The following is a 17,576-nucleotide window of genomic DNA, read 5'->3' as shown; positions in this document are numbered from 1 at the left end:
AATTTAAGCAATGTTATGCGGCTATCTACTTTCAAATAAACTAATGAATAGAATGTCATGAAATAAAATGTGATGTATTTGATTGTAATATTTTCTCCTTCCCCTAAAATAAATACTTTACTCCTTTTGTCCACCAAACATTTTATAAGTCTATTTTTAAAATAATATTATTAATTATCTTTACAATTTTCATATATCTACTCATATTATTACTAATGAATCCATTATTATTTACTAGCTATCATTATTTCAAATACACAATTTGATTATTTTAAATCTCATGTCCACTCTCATTATTAGAAAAATGTTTTATAGACGAATGAGATATATATATAAAATATTAATATCGTACTTAATATAATAGGGTGTAATAAAACGTGTGAAGTATATAATCCATTCTTTTATAAGATATAACACTCTTTTTATTAGTATTTAATTTCCAAAAAAAATAAAAACACACGCTCTTTTTATTTTCGACGGAGGGAGTATTATATATTGTGTGCGTGTAATACTAGTATTTGTATTTCATTTTCTTTTTTATTTCAACGCCGCTCCCCAACGTCCCTTCATTCGTCTCATCATTTGGCGCCTCTCTCTCTCTCTCAACTGCAGGGCACGAAATTGTGCAGCATGAATCTAAGGGCGCCAATTCACCATCCACACCACCTTAATCCGCCAACCCTAAACAGAAGATTCAATCGAGTTTCCACTCTATCTACACCCATTCTCCGATTCTCGAAGCAAAAAAACAATACGAATTTAATTTTCAATTGCATTTCTCCGAGCAATGAAGTTGCAGAAAGCATTGCTCGAATCTCATCAACTGAGGAAGGAAACGACGAGATATTAGCTGCAGTCGAGAAAACGCAGCTGTCAGAAGAGGTTTCTGAAATCAACATAGATGAATTATCGGAGAATGATAGCTTGTGGATTCAGATGGTGGAAATTGCCAAGTTTTCTGGACCGGCAGCAGGGCTGTGGATTTGTGCTCCGTTAATGAGTTTAATTGATACTGCTGTTATTGGTCAATGCAGCTCCATTGAGCTTGCTGCATTAGGTTCTATACATATTTACCGTTTTTATTTTATTTTTTCCGTTTGAAGTACTAGTGGTGTTGTTTGTGGTTTACTTCAGGTTGTTTTTAAATCGTTGAATCGGATGAATGTTACTATTTATTAGGTTGAGATTTTTGCAGGACCGGGTACGGTGTTTTGTGACTACACGAGTTATGTGTTTATGTTTCTCTCAATTGCTACTTCAAATTTGGTTGCCACATCTCTTGCTAGGAAGGTCTGTATATAGGTGTTATTGTCATTGAATTTAGTGCCGAATCCAGTTATATTGGTATGATCAAATGTGAAGTGTGTTTTATACAATTAAGTGGCGCAGGATAAAAATGAGGTGCAGCACCAGATATCCAACTTGCTATGCGTTGGATTGGCATGTGGCTTTTTGATGCTTTTCTTTACAAGGTGCTTTGGCTCTTGGGGATTGACCGGTAAAGAAGGACAACTTCGGCTTTTAATGCTATTTGTCAAATTTTTAAGTTGGACTGAGAGTTTCATTTCATCAATCTCCAGCTTTCACGGGGGCAAATAATCCGGAAATCATAGCTGCAGCAAACACATATGTTCAGGTTTGCTGCTCGTGGCCCAAGCCTCATCCATAGATATTTGTATTACTTACATTTTCTAGTTTTTTCTTTGTTCTCTTGTTTGAGTATGAAAGTTGTTTTAATGCGTTGCAGTCTCACTTAGTATGGTTTAATTCGTAGTATTATAGTTTGAGTGAGAATTGGATGATTATTATGGGGTTTCTTTAGAAGAAGTCACTTCCTACTAAGGTGTTCTTGTTATATCCCAAATAATTATCTACGTTGAGAGATGCTTTTCATCATGCACAGAAAGAATTACTCAAATGGTTAAACATTAGTGTGTAGCATTCAGTTTTTTATCCCTTTCAGTTCCATCTTCTTTGTTTTTAGCTCTACCTCACTGTAATTCATGTCCAGGAGATCCAACTCCTTGCTCCTGCAAAATCAATCCATGCATTTTTATTTATGCAAAATCTGTTGACTGCTTGTCAAGTCTTTAATGCTAGCATTGTTTGCTCTTTTTTTATTCAACTTTTTGTAGAATCTGGAAAATAATATTTTTAACCATTTCATTTTGGAAATTTGTTCTCTCGTTTATGAAATCTATGATTTTTTGCCAGATTCGGGGCTTAGCATGGCCAGCAGTGCTGATTGGATGGGTTGCTCAAAGTGCAAGGTCCTACATCAAATGTTTATAAATTTATTGCAGAATGTGTTCCTGATCATTCTTAATCATGCGTTATCTTGATGGCATCTTAGTGCTGTTACGTATCCTTAATTGTACTCTTCATGAATTTTCAAGTTAATTCCTTTTTCAGTTGGTTAATTGCATTCTTAACTTATTTTTCCTATACGTTGACTTTCTCTGTAAGATTTTATTATGTACAGTAAACCTTTCTGGATTGATCTCATGAGTTTTGTCTTCTACTAGTGTGCAATTTCACAGTTCTAGCTATGATTAGTAAGACAAACTTAAAAAAAAAGGCCATGTCTTAACTTTTGTGACTTAAGACTCACTGGAGGTTTAGGTCTTAAATAGATGTAGTTTTAAAGAAAGCAACCTAGAACCTGCAAATTGATTGTATACCTCATAGCTTTCTGTACTTTTCAGCATATTCAAAATCTTGAAATTGGTCTGTTCGTTAACTAGTTTTTCTTTGTCTAGTTTCTTAATGCAATATTCTTTTGTTGTTGTTGCTATTTGTTTCTTTTTTCCCCCTAAATTGGATGTCTTTGTACACAGTTTAGGAATGAAGGATTCATGGGGTCCTTTAAAGGCTTTGGTTGCCGCAAGTGCTATTAATGGCATTGGCGACATAGTCTTATGCAGATTCTTAGGATATGGTATTGCTGGGGCAGCATGGGCAACAATGGTGTCTCAGGTATGCTGAATTTGCCTCCCAATCTCATAGTACACTGTATGAATTCTGAAGCTGTATGTTTTTCCACATATTCGTGAACTATATGAATTTAATTTTCACTTGTCTTAGGTTGTTGCAGCTTACATGATGATTGAAGCTCTGAATAATAAGGGATATAATGGTTATGCCTTCTCTCTTCCATCTCCTGATCAACTCCTTGAGATATTCATGCTTGCAGCTCCAGTCTTTGTGACAATGATGTCGAAGGTTTTTATGCCTTTCGTAATTCTACTTCGGTTTCTCACTTATTATCCTGTTATTTTTCTAACACACTTTAGTTTAGGTGATGTTTTACTCTCTACTTGTGTACTTCGCAACATCAAAGGGTACCAAAACTCTTGCTGCTCATCAGGTTTGGTTATATCTATCAATAATCTTCTCTGTATAATGACATAATTCATCCTTGACAAGCTACAGTACCGACTTCCTTTTATTTAGGTCATGATGCAAGTGTACTGCGTGTTTACTGTATTTGGCGAGCCTCTCTCACAAACAGCCCAGTCTTTCATGCCCGAGCTGATATATGGAGTTAATCGGAATTTACCAAAGGTTATGATTCTTACCGTACATATTTATAATGTTAGTAGATGCAGATTCTGTTATTCACTTTACTATATTAGCAAGCTGCTGAAGCATTTACTAAATTGCATTTTATTGAACTTTTTGTTGGATGATCTCATAGGGAACATGTTGCATCACTAATCTTTTTTATGTCTCATTACTGATTTTGTATTGGTTGAAGACATAGTTGTCTGTTCAATTTTCATAATACTTTCCTTCAAAAGCTTATGTGGAATGACAGGCTCGAGCATTACTGAAGTCACTAGTCATGATTGGTGTGATAAGTGGACTGATATTGGGATCAATTGGAGTATCAATTCCTTGGCTATTCCCTAGAATGTTCTCCCCTGATCCTCAGGTTATACAGGAGGTGTGTTAATCTCTCTCTCTGCCTGTCTCTGACACAGACAAACACACACATATTTAGATGAATGCTACGCATGCAAAAGTATAGGTGTCATGTGTAGGTGTCGAGGTAGGTTACTGTTAATTGCCTAGTTTGTTCATTATGGTATTCAGTTAATTAAATGTATTTGGTGAAGAATATGGGCCTTGTTTGTTGAGTATACCTCGGTAACCCCTTGTTATTCTGTTCAAATAGTAATGTTTGTCCTTCCAAATTGCATGTTGAAGCTGTTATGCACACAAACATTACATTGGAAGTGATGCATCATTTATGTTAATTTTATGCAAGCTAAACGTAAAAGATTCTTGGTAGAGTGGTTAGTTAATTGTGCGACTGGGCTTATCATGGAAGTTCAATTTTCTTGAATCTGAAGCAAAGGTATGTTGTATGCCGCAGATGCACAAGGTGTTGATACCTTACTTCCTTGCACTGTGTATCACACCCGCTACTCACAGCCTTGAGGGCTCTTTGATGGTATGTCAGCTCTATCTTTACTTTGTTCTTTTATCAACTGAAGAGTCTGCATCTAGATCACTAAATGCGATGAGAAATGAGAATTAATAATTTAATTTGAAGAATGATGTGTTGGTTCATGGAAAGATATGGATTATCATTTTGTATTGATGGAAACATTCAGGTTTTGGCTGAATATACTACCTCCAAGTTATCCCCCATCCTTTCTCGTATTTGACACCTTACTGCAATAGTTCAAGTATACTAGAGGAAAACATGCAGTGTGAGTATTAGACCCATCATTGCTGTGAGACAAAGGGATCTAAAACCTGTATCAACTCAACCTGGTGTAACCAGAAGTTCCGTTACTACTTAGATTCCTATTTCCCTAATCATGAATGGTTGAAATGCATCAGTTAAAGAGCTTCTGAATGAGTTGAGAATTCATTTGTTACTCTTATACGTTTGGCAGCTGTTTGTGTCTATGACCTTGATTTAAGTCACTGTTCATGGATGTATACTCTTGTAGCTGACAATACCTTACACGTCAACTATGCAGGCTGGACGCGACTTGAAATTCATTAGCATGTCGATGAGTGCGATCTTTGTTTTGGGTTCTCTTATCCTGCTGGTAAGTATCTCAATTTCAAGGCTCAAGTTACTCACTGCACCAACAGTTGATTAAAACATTTGATCTATTTGTTTTTTCCTTTCTGGTTACGAGTAGCTATTCCAACCTATGGACCAGTTAACCCACTCTCTGAATTTATTAAAACATAAATATTTCATAAATGTGTAGTTCTTGAGCAACAGTGGTTATGGAATAGCTGGATGTTGGTTCACACTCGTCGCGTTCCAATGGGTAAGTCGGTTATTCATTCCAAAACTTGCTCTGTATCGGCATAAACCTTCTGTAATGACGTAGCTCTTATTTCTCCTGCCAGTCACGATTCTCTGTTGCCTTGCGTCGTCTCACCTTACCAAGCGGGTTTCTGTATTCCGAGGACTTGTCCCACTATCAAACTGGGAAGCTGAAATCTGTATAATACTCTACTCTCAAAATTGCAGTCAATTGTGCAGTTGTTTACAACAACACAGACTCTGTTGCTTATGAAACTCATATTAAGGCATGCGTGAAGAGTTGCGCAATTAGTTACTCCCTCGCCTGCTGCTATATCCTTTTTGTTCCTTTTTCACATTTCATCGTTACCCGTTGTATTAGTAGCACAGCTTGTTGTATTTGTAAAGTAGAAGTATTTTTTTTTTTACTTTAGAGCATATATAATCTGTTGGCGTGTAATGTATAAACACCAACTAAAAGTATTATATAGTGTTTCCTAAAAAAAAAACTAAAAGTATTATACATATAAGCTTAACTTAGGATATCAAAGTAAACCATGTAAACTACTGTATCACCCATATAATATTGAATTCTTAAAGGTGAAATTAGTAATTCTTAACCATATTTTGTCACGATATTTGACGTTCTCTTCAATGATGTCGAGCTTTTTAATTTTTCGCAAGTCGATACACAATCTTTCAATATGTCTCGAACCCAAATTTCAGAAGCTAGGTCAATAATGTCTCATAAAAATATATCGTATATGGACGTTTCACCAAAATATCGCAAAAACGATAAGACTGAGATTTTCTATTCATAAACCGCGCAGAAGCTAGGTCAATAATTCATTCACAACGCTTAAGAAACCAATTTATACATATTCATTTTTTCTATTCATCAACACTAAAAATCTTACAAGCAGAAAAGCTCTTGGCCTCGAACTACGAAAGACAATTCCAGACCACTTAAACAAGTATGGTCTGCAATGAGGTCAGGATTTTGGTTGATCCAATTCCAAAACAGCTATATCACAATGGTTTCATTCAATCCCTTGATATTGGATGCATGCACCAACTCCTTATCAATATCAATTTTGATTCGTTTTAATCTGAAAAATAACTGATAGGTTCGATTCTAACAAGCATCTAGTAATGGCAACCAACAAATAGAAACTTTCACCGGTACCTCAGACTCTGCTAGTTCCTCGCCTACCACGACCAGCTTGTCTTGGTTCTTGCCCTGGCGCCGCTGCTGGTCTCCTACTCTGTGATTTTCACACACAACAGAGAGATTCAAACAGGCATCAACTAACTTAAAGAATGATAAATAAATCACTAAATACAACGCAGCATTGTCTTTTACTCTTCAAAAACACTAAAAAAATGACGAGCACAAAACAAAATCTTGATGGAAACACATAACAGACCTCAGCGGATTGTTTTTTCATACATCTGTCATGTCTATCTTCAGGAAATCTATACAACTACATAAAATTTCAGATATGATCTCTAGTTCTCTACCACATTTAAAGGTCGTTGCAAGTTGCAACTACAGAGAAATTGCAACAGCCAACAGGCACAAACAAACTCAGAGAAAGCTGAGTTAACAAAAAGTCCAGCTTGATATTTTACTCTTTCAAAACACTACAACCAGTAACAAATCTCGATGGGAACAAAAAACAGACCTGAGGGGATTGTTTGAATGCCGCTTGTCGTCTCAAAAAGTCTCTCTGAACTTGTTTCTTTTTCTCCTCAGCTATTAGCTTACTCAGGCTGGGCCTATAGAGAATCACGGTTCTACCAATTTGGCCGACGACTACCGAACCAGTGCTTTCTTCTAACTCCTTCACCACATCTTCAAATTCTCCAGGACATGTGCCATGAATCTTCAACTGTACCATACAATGATTAAAGTCATATGAAAAGAAAAAGAAAAAACGCAAAAGATTTTTGGCCATCAATAAACATTTGAGAGTACTAGCATGCTTTGAAGAAATAATGGTTATACCAATAACCAAAAAAATAGTAGTAACAATTATATTAGGAAAAAACACAGTTTACTGTAGAAGCACAATAATCAATGATCAAACTCAATCCTTACTAATAAAGCTGCAAAAGATTTGGCTACAATAAACATTGAGAGCAAATTACATGATAGCAATAAGAATAAGAATAACAATTATACTAGAAAAAAACTCAGCTTATTGTAAAGCACAATAATAAAATGAGGATTATGATGGAATAGCATTACATCAATGATCAAACTCAAAAATTCGGATGTTCATAATCATAGCAAAGCACTAAATATTCCACATGAGAATTAAGCCCAGAACTAACCAAAATAATTATAAATTTTTAATCCTTCAGCTTGAAAAATATAAAACCACCAAACACATTAAAATGACAAGAGCATTACCTTATTTCAATAGCTAAAAAACTTCCTAAAAGATAATAAATTTATTCATAAATAAAGCATTACCTTGAGAAGCTCATTTTTTTCAAGCGTTTCAATCAACGCGCCAATAACAGTTTCTGTGACGCCGGATTTCCCGACCTGCTGTGACTTCAGCTTTTTCCCCAAACTGTGCGCGAACGAAGCCAATTCCTTCTTCTCCTTCACGCTAAGACTCGGCGGCGGCGGAGGAGGAGGAAGAGGAGGCCGTGGAGCCGTTTTAATCACCTCAGAATTCGAAACCTCCGCAACAGCAGAAGCAGAATCTGCATCAATTTCCCCTTCCGATTCAGTTTGTACATCCTCCAGCAAAGCTGCATCAATTGCAAACTGCTGCTGCGGAATTGAGTGCGACGAGGACGAGAAAGAGGAGAAGATGAACCGAGAGGAGGTGAACAATGGCGCCGCACGGAGGAGAGGAAAGGATTTGTTGGATTGGGAAAATACGGCGGCGCGGAGACACGAAGGCGCGGCGGGGCGGCGGATAAGACGGTGCAGTATCAGGTGCGGGGAAAAGGAGGCCAGCGTAGCCATTTCCGCTTTAAAAGAATTCAATCTCTTTGGAAGAAAACGGCTTTATATAATCGGCCAAATTAAATGAATCAAATATCATACAATGAGGATGTAATCATCAACGGGTGCTTGGTCTAGTGGTATGATTCTCGCTTCGGGTGCGAGAGGTCCCGAGTTCGATTCTCGGAGCACCCCTTTTTATTATATATATAAATATTTTTTAATCTTTTTTAGATTTCATTGAAAAATATAGCTAAAACTTGCATGATAAACTTGACACTGAATTTTGATTTTTCACTATTTTAATTGTCACATTTTTTCTAGAAACTATGTCTGGATGTATTGGTTATATGTAATTTTGCTAGAGTTTTGTTTGGTCAGATTCAAATTGGTATCTATCAATACCCTAATTCAAACAGCAACATAAATTTGGATGTAGTAGTATTTCTTAAGCATAGATGTAGATTGGCCATATCCCATATGTAATTTTGCCAGAGTTTTATTTGTTTAGATTCATGTTGGCATTTACTAAAACTTTTCAAACCGTCTAATACGCAACTCCTCATTTATAAGTTTTTTGGTTTTAAAAAAATCCTCATTTGTAAAATTATAGTACTATGATACATTTATATTAGTCTCTAGAGAGCTAATCCACTTTCCATCTGATAAGAAAATGCATCTTTGTCCCCTTGGGATGGCCTAGTGGTTAGGGTGGTTGCCTGTTGTCCAAGAGGTCACAGGTTCGAGTACTCTCGGCCACAATAAACACTAGGTGGGGTGTGTGTGGTTTGTATTATTTATAATGTAATTTCATAAAAAAAAAAGAAAATGCATCTTTATCTTTAAAAAAAGAAAAAAGAAAACAGGTACTTTAGTTGGAAAACAAAACAATACTTTAGTTGTATAAAATTTGGTAATAAATAAAACAAAACAATAATTTAGTTGGAAATGGAAATGCATCTTTTTCTTTAAAAAAAAATAAAAAATTATGCCTTCGACTCTAAGAAAATGCTTGTGGAAAAGTTGAAGATTACATAAAATTTGGTAACGATAAATAACGAAACCAGGTATTCGATCACTATTCAGAATAAATCCATTAGTGACGTCAATTCATGGGTTTTTCAAATTGAAAGGGCGAGCCAAAAAAGAGGAAAATTTTCTCAATATTGTGTTATGAATCTATGATCGAATATTACATTTTTAATGGTGTAATTGCCTCAAAAAAAATGGTGTAATTATGTCGTATAACTTAGAAAAATCGTGTTTGACATGAGTTTAAAAGCTTAAAAGGTTTAATAATCACAGAAACAAATAATTCTCTGCTAAAATTCGACGGGCTACATAGGAAATGATTATTTAGTACAACTCATAAAGATCTCTTCTTGATTAAAATTCCTTAAATTGTAGAAAGAAAAAAAAAAACTGTATACATCAATCTCCTATTTAATGGCATTCAAGGTCATATATATACGTATCTCGACCAATGCATTCCAAAAAAATTATTCCAATCGAAATACTAAACTTGTACTATTTTGCTACTAGCCATCAAGCTCATCGGCTCCAAGCCTCCAACAATCTCCCCCTCCGAGCCATCTGGCTATAGTTGTGCAGCACCCTTCATGGCTAGCAATGCAGCTCCGTAAGCAGCCTCCGTCTGCAGCGCCCTGCCCACGGGAAGACCCAGAACGCGCTCTCGGATTGCGATCCATTTCTCATTTCTCGAACCCCCGCCTGCAGTGAAGACTTCATCAACAGGGGTAGCTCCCAGTTCCTTCAACAAGCTGTAACCCTTTGCCTAACATGACATAAATAACATATATGATTATATCTAACCTCATTATACACTGATATAACTAATGCCATATAGAGCTGAATGATGAGACGACAAACTGACGAAGCACAGACTCTTAGTAAGACGCTTCTCCTCCAATCAATTGTTTGAGTGTGTTTTTTTTCTTCTTTGGTAACGACAATTCAAAAGTAAAAAAACCAAAATCGAGCTGTGTGTGAATTTCTTCACCTCAATGCGAGCAATGGACTCTAGAATCCCATGTAGGTAGTCGACATCATTTTCTGGGCGAGGATGCAACCTGAAATATCGAAACATCACTGTGATTATATAACACGATATATATAGTCATGCGATGCTAGTATTAAATATCGTGACTACTTTGGAAGATTTCAGCAATTTATTGTTAAGGTTAACACGATTTTTATACCAATAAAACATTGCAATTACAAAATCCTCAATTTTCTCAGACAGAAACTTGTCTGACATTGTAAAACTCATGTAAAATATCTGCGGCAATCAATCCTCCTTCGTTATTCATGAGGGCAGGAGTGCCTAACGTTTTAAATAGATGAGTACCTCGGTTCCATATTCGGGTCAGCAGTAGGAAACCTCTCCCCAATATCTACGAGGGGATAATAGTCGAAAGGAGAGGCTTCTGCAGGATTTATCTTCTTGCTTAGTTCTTGCAGCTGATCATCTGTGAAAATTTGCCTGAGAACAGCTCCTCCTGTGTTTGAAGCTCCTCCAACGAGCCATTTATCGTCAAGCCTATGGCTATACACACCAAAACGCGCATCTTCCACACGCGTAGTGCTTAGTAGTTTGATTGCGAGAGTTGAACCCAAAGATGTGACCTGATCATCAGAGATTCGAGCAGAAGTTCAGAATGCATTACATGATCAAAATTATTGGATTGTTCGAGAAAGTAAGTGCAGCTGATGAAATGATCAAAGATGTGCTGCATATGAAAACAAGCTGAAACAGTATGATGATCATTTTCCTCAATCTGAGGTTGAGCATATATCAAATACAAGAGGATATCTCTAGCATTTTGACTTTCATCTCATCATATATAACATTGATTTCACCATATATACTTTGCCATATTCAGAACTCAATGGTTCTAGGCTTCTAGCGAACTCCCTACAGTAGTTCGTCTTGGAGCCGATCTGAGGACTATCCTCAACAATTTGTGTAGCCATAAATCCTGTTCCTTTTGACGTTTACTTTGTCTGATAGATTAGATTGATAAAATATATGACTAAGTATTTCAAACAAGTTAAATAATTAATCAATCCATTGCAGTAAATGACAGATCAACCTATATTATTTTCATCCATCCTATCACCCAAAGTGAACACCCCCGAATTGATGGGAGATATATGCCGTTAGAATCTTACAGCTTTTCCAGGTTGATCAGCGCGTGCTGCAAGGAAGGCTGCAATACTATCAGTCGTCCCTGTGCAGATAACACAATCCTTTCGGAAACCTAACAACAATAAAAATGCCCTTAAAACTAACAAAAACTACTCAAGATGCTAGATTACATAATAAATTTACCACCATTAAGAGAAAATTGTGGTTGATGGTCATCTTTTCATAAATATAAGTTCTTCGCACAAGTGGTACATGGATTTGCTTACATTCACTATCGAGCAACAATATTTGTAAAAGAAATGCTGCCTAGTGCCTAGCTTTATCAAGAGTGAGTCATCTTCAATTTTTATCAATGTGCAAGGTTTTACACTCTCATAATCCAATGCCATGATGATGGAGTGAGAAATTGAATTGACAGCCTAGCCTTCTTTTCCGTTCTTCTCCAGAGTTTCTTTCAAAGAGCATTAATTGGAATATAGATGTGCATTATCAAGTTTGCTCAATAAATGTTAGAGCTACAAAAAGTAGCAAACATACCATAACTTGTTCTGATGTTCTCTTTCATAGAGCCAATTGTGGTTCCGGGTGCCTGTACAAGAGGCAGAACACTAGCATATGGCTGAGAGAGCAACCACAGAGGGTATGACTCGACTTCAGGATCATAACCGACCTGCCACAGTTTACACGGAAAATCTTTATTATGTCAACAAGTCACAACGAACAATCTATGAAGAGAAACAAAGGCAACAAAGAAAATATACTTTCAAAGCATTGTTGTAATCAGATACTCCAATCTTTCCATGGAGAAGCCACAACAACCAGTCTGCTTGATGCAACAACACTGCTGAAGTTTGAGGCGTCTCACGAGAACTCCACCATGAGACGAGCTTGCACAACGTGGAAGAACCAGAGCAAACAGTGTGGTTAGCAGGAGCAATCGCCTTCACAGTCGGCAAAGCTTCTGGACAACTTTGATTGTAGAGGAAAGGTCTACACAATGATTCGCCTGTTTTGCTGAATCAACATGGAAAGATGAATACTGTGCTGAAATGAAATACTAATAGAGTGAACTAGAAAATAACAAACAAAAAAAAATCCATATTAGAAAACTAGAAATCTAACCTATCAACAATCATCGTTGTTGCTGAAGTGCCATCAATGGAAATGGAAGCAACGGAGGGGCGAAGGCTAACTGGGATATCTTCCAAGAGACTGAAAAGTGTTGTTCTCCATGATTTGACCCAATCTACTGTTTCCTCACTCTTTCTAGAATACACAAGCAATCAATCAAAAACATGACACAGATAATTGCAAGAAATTGCCACTATCAATCAAATAATCAACATAGGAAGCACAAATATGTGAAATTGTGAAAATTGAACTGATATCAACTAAAATTAAGAATGAGAATCTACCATATACAGGGGGTACTCTCTCTTCCCCTCAGCACGTATCATGCCTTCCTCGTTGATCAGAGCATACCGAGCACCAGACGTGCCAAAATCCATTCCAAGATACAGTTCTTCCCCTTCTTCAAGATCAGCATCAACCATATTCACTTTACCAGCTCTCACACTAATGATTCTTGGTTCTATTTTATTTAGGGCATTATATGCTGAAGTTGTTGAAATTGATTTTCTTGCATTATAGCAATTACCTGAAACAACTAAGGGCAAACTCAAAACTCGAGATTATCAACTAATATAATTATAAATTACTCAATTAGATTCCTTCTCTTCAGTTACGGTTCCAATAAGTAATGCATTGCATTGATTTTCTACATATTTTTTCTCGTGATTAACTAACATGCTACCTCTAACACACACACTCTCTCTGGAAATGAAAATTCTTACTAATGCCGTGTCATATACTCCCTCCGTCCGCCAAAAGTATGGCACAATTACTATATTTGGCGTCCGCAAAAAGTATTCCACTTTCCTTTTTAAGTCATGGTCCCACCATCCACCTTTATATTTTATCCTTACAAACACTCTTTATTTACAAAAAACCCACCCCAAATTCAATCTCAACCACACATCTCAAAAAGTGGTGGGACCATTTCTCCACTACATCAACATCATCACCAATTTTATTAATCTCCGTGCCCGGCCAAAGTGCCATACTTTTGGCGGACCGAGGGAGTATGATATAACATGTAATGAAGCCATGAAACGACTTAAACACAGCCACATTGAAGATAAACTTGGAATCGAAGTAGATCAAACAAGTTATCATAACTCTCTCTCTCTCTGTAGAAATGCGATTCTCACAGTATCGTCAATAAGACATGATATACTATTATAGAATGGATTCATCAAACGCCTTAACGAAGTTACAATGATGAAACAAGAATGAGAAAGGCAACTGTGATTATAAAATTGTTTGAATTTAATGAAGAGATAAATTACTAGGAAATTTTGGGGATGGGGAGATAGACTGGTGAAGAAGCAACGAGCATGTGCAAGTGCAACCGTAAAGTGAGGCCACCATTTCTTCAGCAATGCTCCAACTACGGATAATGAAAATCTCAGCGCCATTTTATTCCCCATCTTTCTCTCTCCCTCTTGGAAATATTTTTAAAATAATCAACTATCAATTTTATAAGTAGTAGTATTAATTATAACTCTTTTCATTTTTTTTTTATCCAAAAAATTGCTGTGGCTCGTTCAATATCACAGTATATTAATTTTTTTATTATTATTATCTATACTATATTAAAAAATTAAAATTTCAATTTGAAATCAATTTCAAATTGATTTAAAATTAAGTGACAATTTGTAGTTATGATAAAATTAAATGTTTATTTGTAAATTATATTTTTTCTTTATCTTCTTTTTTTTTTTTATCTTATTTCTTTCTAAAGTTATGAAATTCGACTAATTATAAAATATTTAATGTGCATATCAAATTAAAGATTACGATAAGAGCTTTGATTTGATATATTTTATGTAAATATTTTGTTTAAAATATAAAAATTATATTTATTTAAATATTAAAATTGAAAAAATATATGTCTTCCCTCGCATATTTATTTTGAATAAATATATACTCCCTCCGTCCCGGCCAAGACGCTACATTTGCTTTTCGGCACGGGATTTAAGGAGTTGTAGATTAATGGTTTAAGTATGTAATAATAAAGTGATAAAGTAATAAAGTGATAAAGTAAGAAAGAGAAGGTAATAAAGTGATAAAGTAGAAGAGAGAAGGTAATAAATAAATACTTAATTAGTGTTAATTAAGTGTTTAAAATTCCTTATTTTTGCCAAATATAGAAATGTAGCATCTTCGTTGGGACGGCCCGAAAAGGAATATGTAGCATCTTGGGCGGGACACTTTTTATTTTTATTTTCATTTTTTTAACTTAATTATTTTGCCATTTCATAATATTAATTTCTATTTTTGAGAATTCTTCTTTATTTTTTAAATATTCAGCTCATATATATTCAGTTAAATTAGATTTTGTTATTATATTTATAAATATAATAATTGAGTTGGTATCAATGTCATATAAATATAAAAATATTAAAATATTTCTCGTATATTGCATATATATGGTGCAAATGTTAGTGTAATTATTATTATATGACACAAAAAATGACACCGTTTTATCTTTTATGCTTTGTTGATTAAAAAAATACATTGAATTTTTTTCAATTAGTAAGGCACGTAACAATGTATTGTTTTGTTCAATGTAAGCTAAAAGAGACTAATAATTGTTAATACAGTGTGATATCCTACAAGCAATGTTAAGTTTGGGGACCCAAAAGATAGATAGAAAGTGTAATTTATACAAAATCTGTGATTTGTGATTTAAAAAACATTTTCAGTAGTTTTGAGTGTGTAATTAATATAATGAAAATAATTTAGAGTTTAAAGTGATATTTGCGTTCACTTTAATGGTAAATTTATCATTTTATTTTTTTCTTTTAACTTTAATTGTAAATTTATCATAAAAAATTAGAAATAAGAAAGGACGAGATGATTTTATCACATCATACTTTTATCTCGTAATTTATAGAGAGGAAAACATGTAAGAGTATTATCACACCATTACCTCATAATTAAATTATCATAAATTAGAATAAAAAGGAAAAATAAACTGTTTGAATTTTTTCCTATATTGCTCGAAAAAAATTATTCATTACAAATAACATATAACAAAAAAAAAAAGTTGTGAAGCTATATTTTTCACCTTTTTTTTATTAAAGTGAACGCACCCGCATATGTTAAATTTGATGCGACTTTGCTGCTAAATTAATAAATCGCTAGTTCAGGAAATAGCTAATTGGGCCTTTAGACCTATAATTGTCATTGATTTCGGCCATATAATTCTCAATTTTTGTGCAACATTCTCAAATAGTTTGTTTTCTTTCATTCTTTCTATCGATCTTTTGATCATTATAGTAATCCAATTAATCAATATGAATCTTATAAAACTAAATAAATTGGTGGAATTCTATATATACGAGTCAAAATATCGAAGTTAGAGTCTCAATAAAAGTTAGAAGCTCTACCCTTAATGTATTTGATTATTTGTTGGGCTTTACTGGATTCAATACAATAATTACAATTGTATTTTAGTTGGCGTGCATAATTTCTCAAAAGATAAGTTAAAGCATTATCATTAGAGATTTGAATAACTAATAAAAAAAATACAGTATTTGTAAAGAGTAAAGAAAAATAGTTAGATCGCATAATTTTACTATTATAAATTACCAATTTAAATCCTTGAGAAAAAATGCCAATCAACCCTTGCTCTAATGACAAAATTGAATCATTTAAAGACTCTCTTTTGTGAGAGGTTTTGGTCAAATGTTTTTTGTAATTCTAATTATATAAAAAAAAATGCTGGAGAGAAAATCGTGAGATCATAGTTCAATCCCTACACCAACTTAAAATAATGGCCAATTTGAATACTCTTGATTTAATTAAGTGGAAATTCTCCCAGCATTAGTCAAATTTCGAACATTCAAATCTAATAAAGAAACAAGAGTACATTGGTAGACTGGTAGACCTACCTATTACTAGAATTTAAACGTACGTGGACACTTCGAATAATGGCATTTAAGATCCATAAATGTGTTGAATTAAAACCCAACAGTAATACATTTCAAAAGGTTTGCAAGTTTTTTATTATTTCAATTTGTATTTCGGTTTCTTATTAATATATGAACTGTGTACGATTATGACAGCAATGAAATAAAATAATAAATAAAATGAAATAAGAAAACAATAGTAAGATTCAGCTTAATTGTAAATTATGGCTCATAAACATATAGTACCAATTATGTACAGTTATGCATTAATCATCATACAGTTTAAGCGAGTGTCAATTTTTTTTATTTTATTTTATTTTATTTACACAGTGAGTTTCCCCATTAATTAATTTGTGCTTTATCTCTAGGCCCGGTTATTATCTTCTCCTATTCACTTTTGGCTAAAACCATCCGCTCTATGGTACGTATAGAGGTTCCACTTCTTTATGTGATGAGATAAGTTTTCCTTCATGCTCGCGAGTACGTGGTTTTCGATTTCTGTCATGTTTGGTGGGAGGCTAATCGCACGGTTTATAAACACGCTTCTTTTGCTTTGGTTTCTCAAAATGTTTTGATTTGAAAGTTTGAGTTCCCTATTTAACTTCTTGATATTGTTCATTCCGATTTAATTTAATTAAATAAAGTTTTTTATTTCCTTTAAAAAAAACAACATCTGCTGAGTTTATCATTTAAAATTTGTCTTCAAAGCCCATTGGCTTTTTGATGGTAAGTGCTCATTTATTTATCTGGTCAATCAAATCATTTTGAATCTATAACTTTGGTCTAAATGTTTTCAATATATTACTTATTCTTGCTGGAAGTTGAAATAGTAGAAAAATGTGAATTCATTAATAAATCATAAATATATATTTTTAAATGAAAATTAAATCATAAATATTGAATGTAAATGGATCCAACTGAATCATAAATCAGCCAAGGTACAAATTATGGCCACATGAGGTAACTTGTTGAAAGCCTCATCGCATCACATCTTTACTATGGGAATATGGCTGGCCCTATCCAACAATCATGGAATTATTTTATCACAAAAAAATATATCATGGAATTATAAATAGGCCCACTCATAATAAAAATACAAATATGTTAATAGTTGGAAAAAGATGCATATCT

General features: G+C 34.3%; 3 protein-coding genes and 1 non-coding gene across 6 annotated transcripts; 2 read left to right on the top strand and 2 right to left on the bottom strand.

Moving 5' to 3' along the window:
- The first annotated feature begins 484 nt into the window (after positions 1–484).
- LOC131005488 (protein DETOXIFICATION 46, chloroplastic) lies at positions 485–5,908 on the top strand. Its single transcript, XM_057932491.1, has 14 exons — positions 485–1,057; positions 1,196–1,290; positions 1,390–1,498; positions 1,581–1,636; positions 2,215–2,270; positions 2,838–2,976; positions 3,085–3,222; positions 3,299–3,367; positions 3,454–3,564; positions 3,818–3,946; positions 4,379–4,456; positions 4,995–5,066; positions 5,235–5,297; positions 5,380–5,908. Exons 1-14 carry the CDS (start codon positions 631–633, stop codon positions 5,479–5,481), a joined length of 1,644 nt encoding a protein of 547 aa, XP_057788474.1. The 5' UTR covers positions 485–630; the 3' UTR covers positions 5,482–5,908.
- A 174-nt stretch (positions 5,909–6,082) lies between these two features.
- LOC131005487 (uncharacterized) lies at positions 6,083–8,412 on the bottom strand. Of its 2 annotated transcripts, none has more exons than XM_057932489.1 (3): positions 7,755–8,412; positions 6,961–7,167; positions 6,083–6,540 (listed from the first exon to the last, which is right to left on the bottom strand). In XM_057932489.1, exons 1-3 carry the CDS (start codon positions 8,259–8,261, stop codon positions 6,463–6,465), a joined length of 792 nt encoding a protein of 263 aa, XP_057788472.1. In that variant the 5' UTR covers positions 8,262–8,412; the 3' UTR covers positions 6,083–6,462. The 2 variants fall into 2 exon arrangements, with proteins under 2 accessions (XP_057788472.1, XP_057788473.1); XM_057932490.1 differs by having other exon boundaries at positions 6,083–6,535; positions 7,755–8,293.
- Positions 8,364–8,435, top strand: TRNAP-CGG (transfer RNA proline (anticodon CGG)). The gene has a single exon. It is a non-coding gene; the product is annotated as a tRNA-Pro (tRNA).
- Positions 8,436–9,555: 1,120 nt separating this feature from the next.
- On the bottom strand, positions 9,556–13,957 carry LOC131005486 (D-ribulose kinase). Of its 2 annotated transcripts, none has more exons than XM_057932487.1 (9): positions 13,818–13,957; positions 12,825–13,075; positions 12,532–12,671; positions 12,171–12,423; positions 11,947–12,079; positions 11,433–11,521; positions 10,609–10,886; positions 10,261–10,330; positions 9,556–10,035 (listed from the first exon to the last, which is right to left on the bottom strand). In XM_057932487.1, the coding sequence occupies exons 1-9, from the start codon at positions 13,897–13,899 to the stop codon at positions 9,838–9,840; spliced, it is 1,494 nt and encodes a 497-aa protein (XP_057788470.1). In that variant the 5' UTR covers positions 13,900–13,957; the 3' UTR covers positions 9,556–9,837. The 2 variants fall into 2 exon arrangements, with proteins under 2 accessions (XP_057788470.1, XP_057788471.1); XM_057932488.1 differs by having other exon boundaries at positions 12,825–13,066.
- Positions 13,958–17,576: the final 3,619 nt, after the last annotated feature.

Source organism: Salvia miltiorrhiza, chromosome 1 (assembly GCF_028751815.1).
Source record: "Salvia miltiorrhiza cultivar Shanhuang (shh) chromosome 1, IMPLAD_Smil_shh, whole genome shotgun sequence".
NCBI classification, from domain to species: Eukaryota; Viridiplantae; Streptophyta; class Magnoliopsida; order Lamiales; family Lamiaceae; genus Salvia; species Salvia miltiorrhiza.
This window is presented reverse-complemented; position numbering and strand designations above follow the sequence as displayed.

What these genes read in the sequence shown, in the direction of transcription:
- LOC131005488 (XM_057932491.1), top strand. Translation starts at nt 631, where the DNA reads ATGAATCTAAGGGCGCCAATTCACCATCCACACCACCTTAATCCGCCA. An exon ending in TTGTGACAATGATGTCGAAG is followed by an intron (nt 3,223 to 3,298) that starts GTTTTTATGCCT and finishes ACTTTAGTTTAG; the next exon opens with GTGATGTTTTACTCTCTACT. An exon ending in GCCTTGAGGGCTCTTTGATG is followed by an intron (nt 4,457 to 4,994) that starts GTATGTCAGCTC and finishes TCAACTATGCAG; the next exon opens with GCTGGACGCGACTTGAAATT.
- LOC131005487 (XM_057932489.1), bottom strand. Translation starts at nt 8,261, where the DNA reads ATGGCTACGCTGGCCTCCTTTTCCCCGCACCTGATACTGCACCGTCTT. An exon ending in AAAAAAATGAGCTTCTCAAG is followed by an intron (nt 7,168 to 7,754) that starts GTAATGCTTTAT and finishes TGTATGGTACAG; the next exon opens with TTGAAGATTCATGGCACATG. An exon ending in CATTCAAACAATCCCCTCAG is followed by an intron (nt 6,541 to 6,960) that starts GTCTGTTTTTTG and finishes TGAAAATCACAG; the next exon opens with AGTAGGAGACCAGCAGCGGC.
- LOC131005486 (XM_057932487.1), bottom strand. Translation starts at nt 13,899, where the DNA reads ATGGTGGCCTCACTTTACGGTTGCACTTGCACATGCTCGTTGCTTCTT. An exon ending in GAACATCAGAACAAGTTATG is followed by an intron (nt 11,522 to 11,946) that starts GTATGTTTGCTA and finishes TATTGTTGTTAG; the next exon opens with GTTTCCGAAAGGATTGTGTT. An exon ending in AGTCCATTGCTCGCATTGAG is followed by an intron (nt 10,036 to 10,260) that starts GTGAAGAAATTC and finishes ATGTCATGTTAG; the next exon opens with GCAAAGGGTTACAGCTTGTT.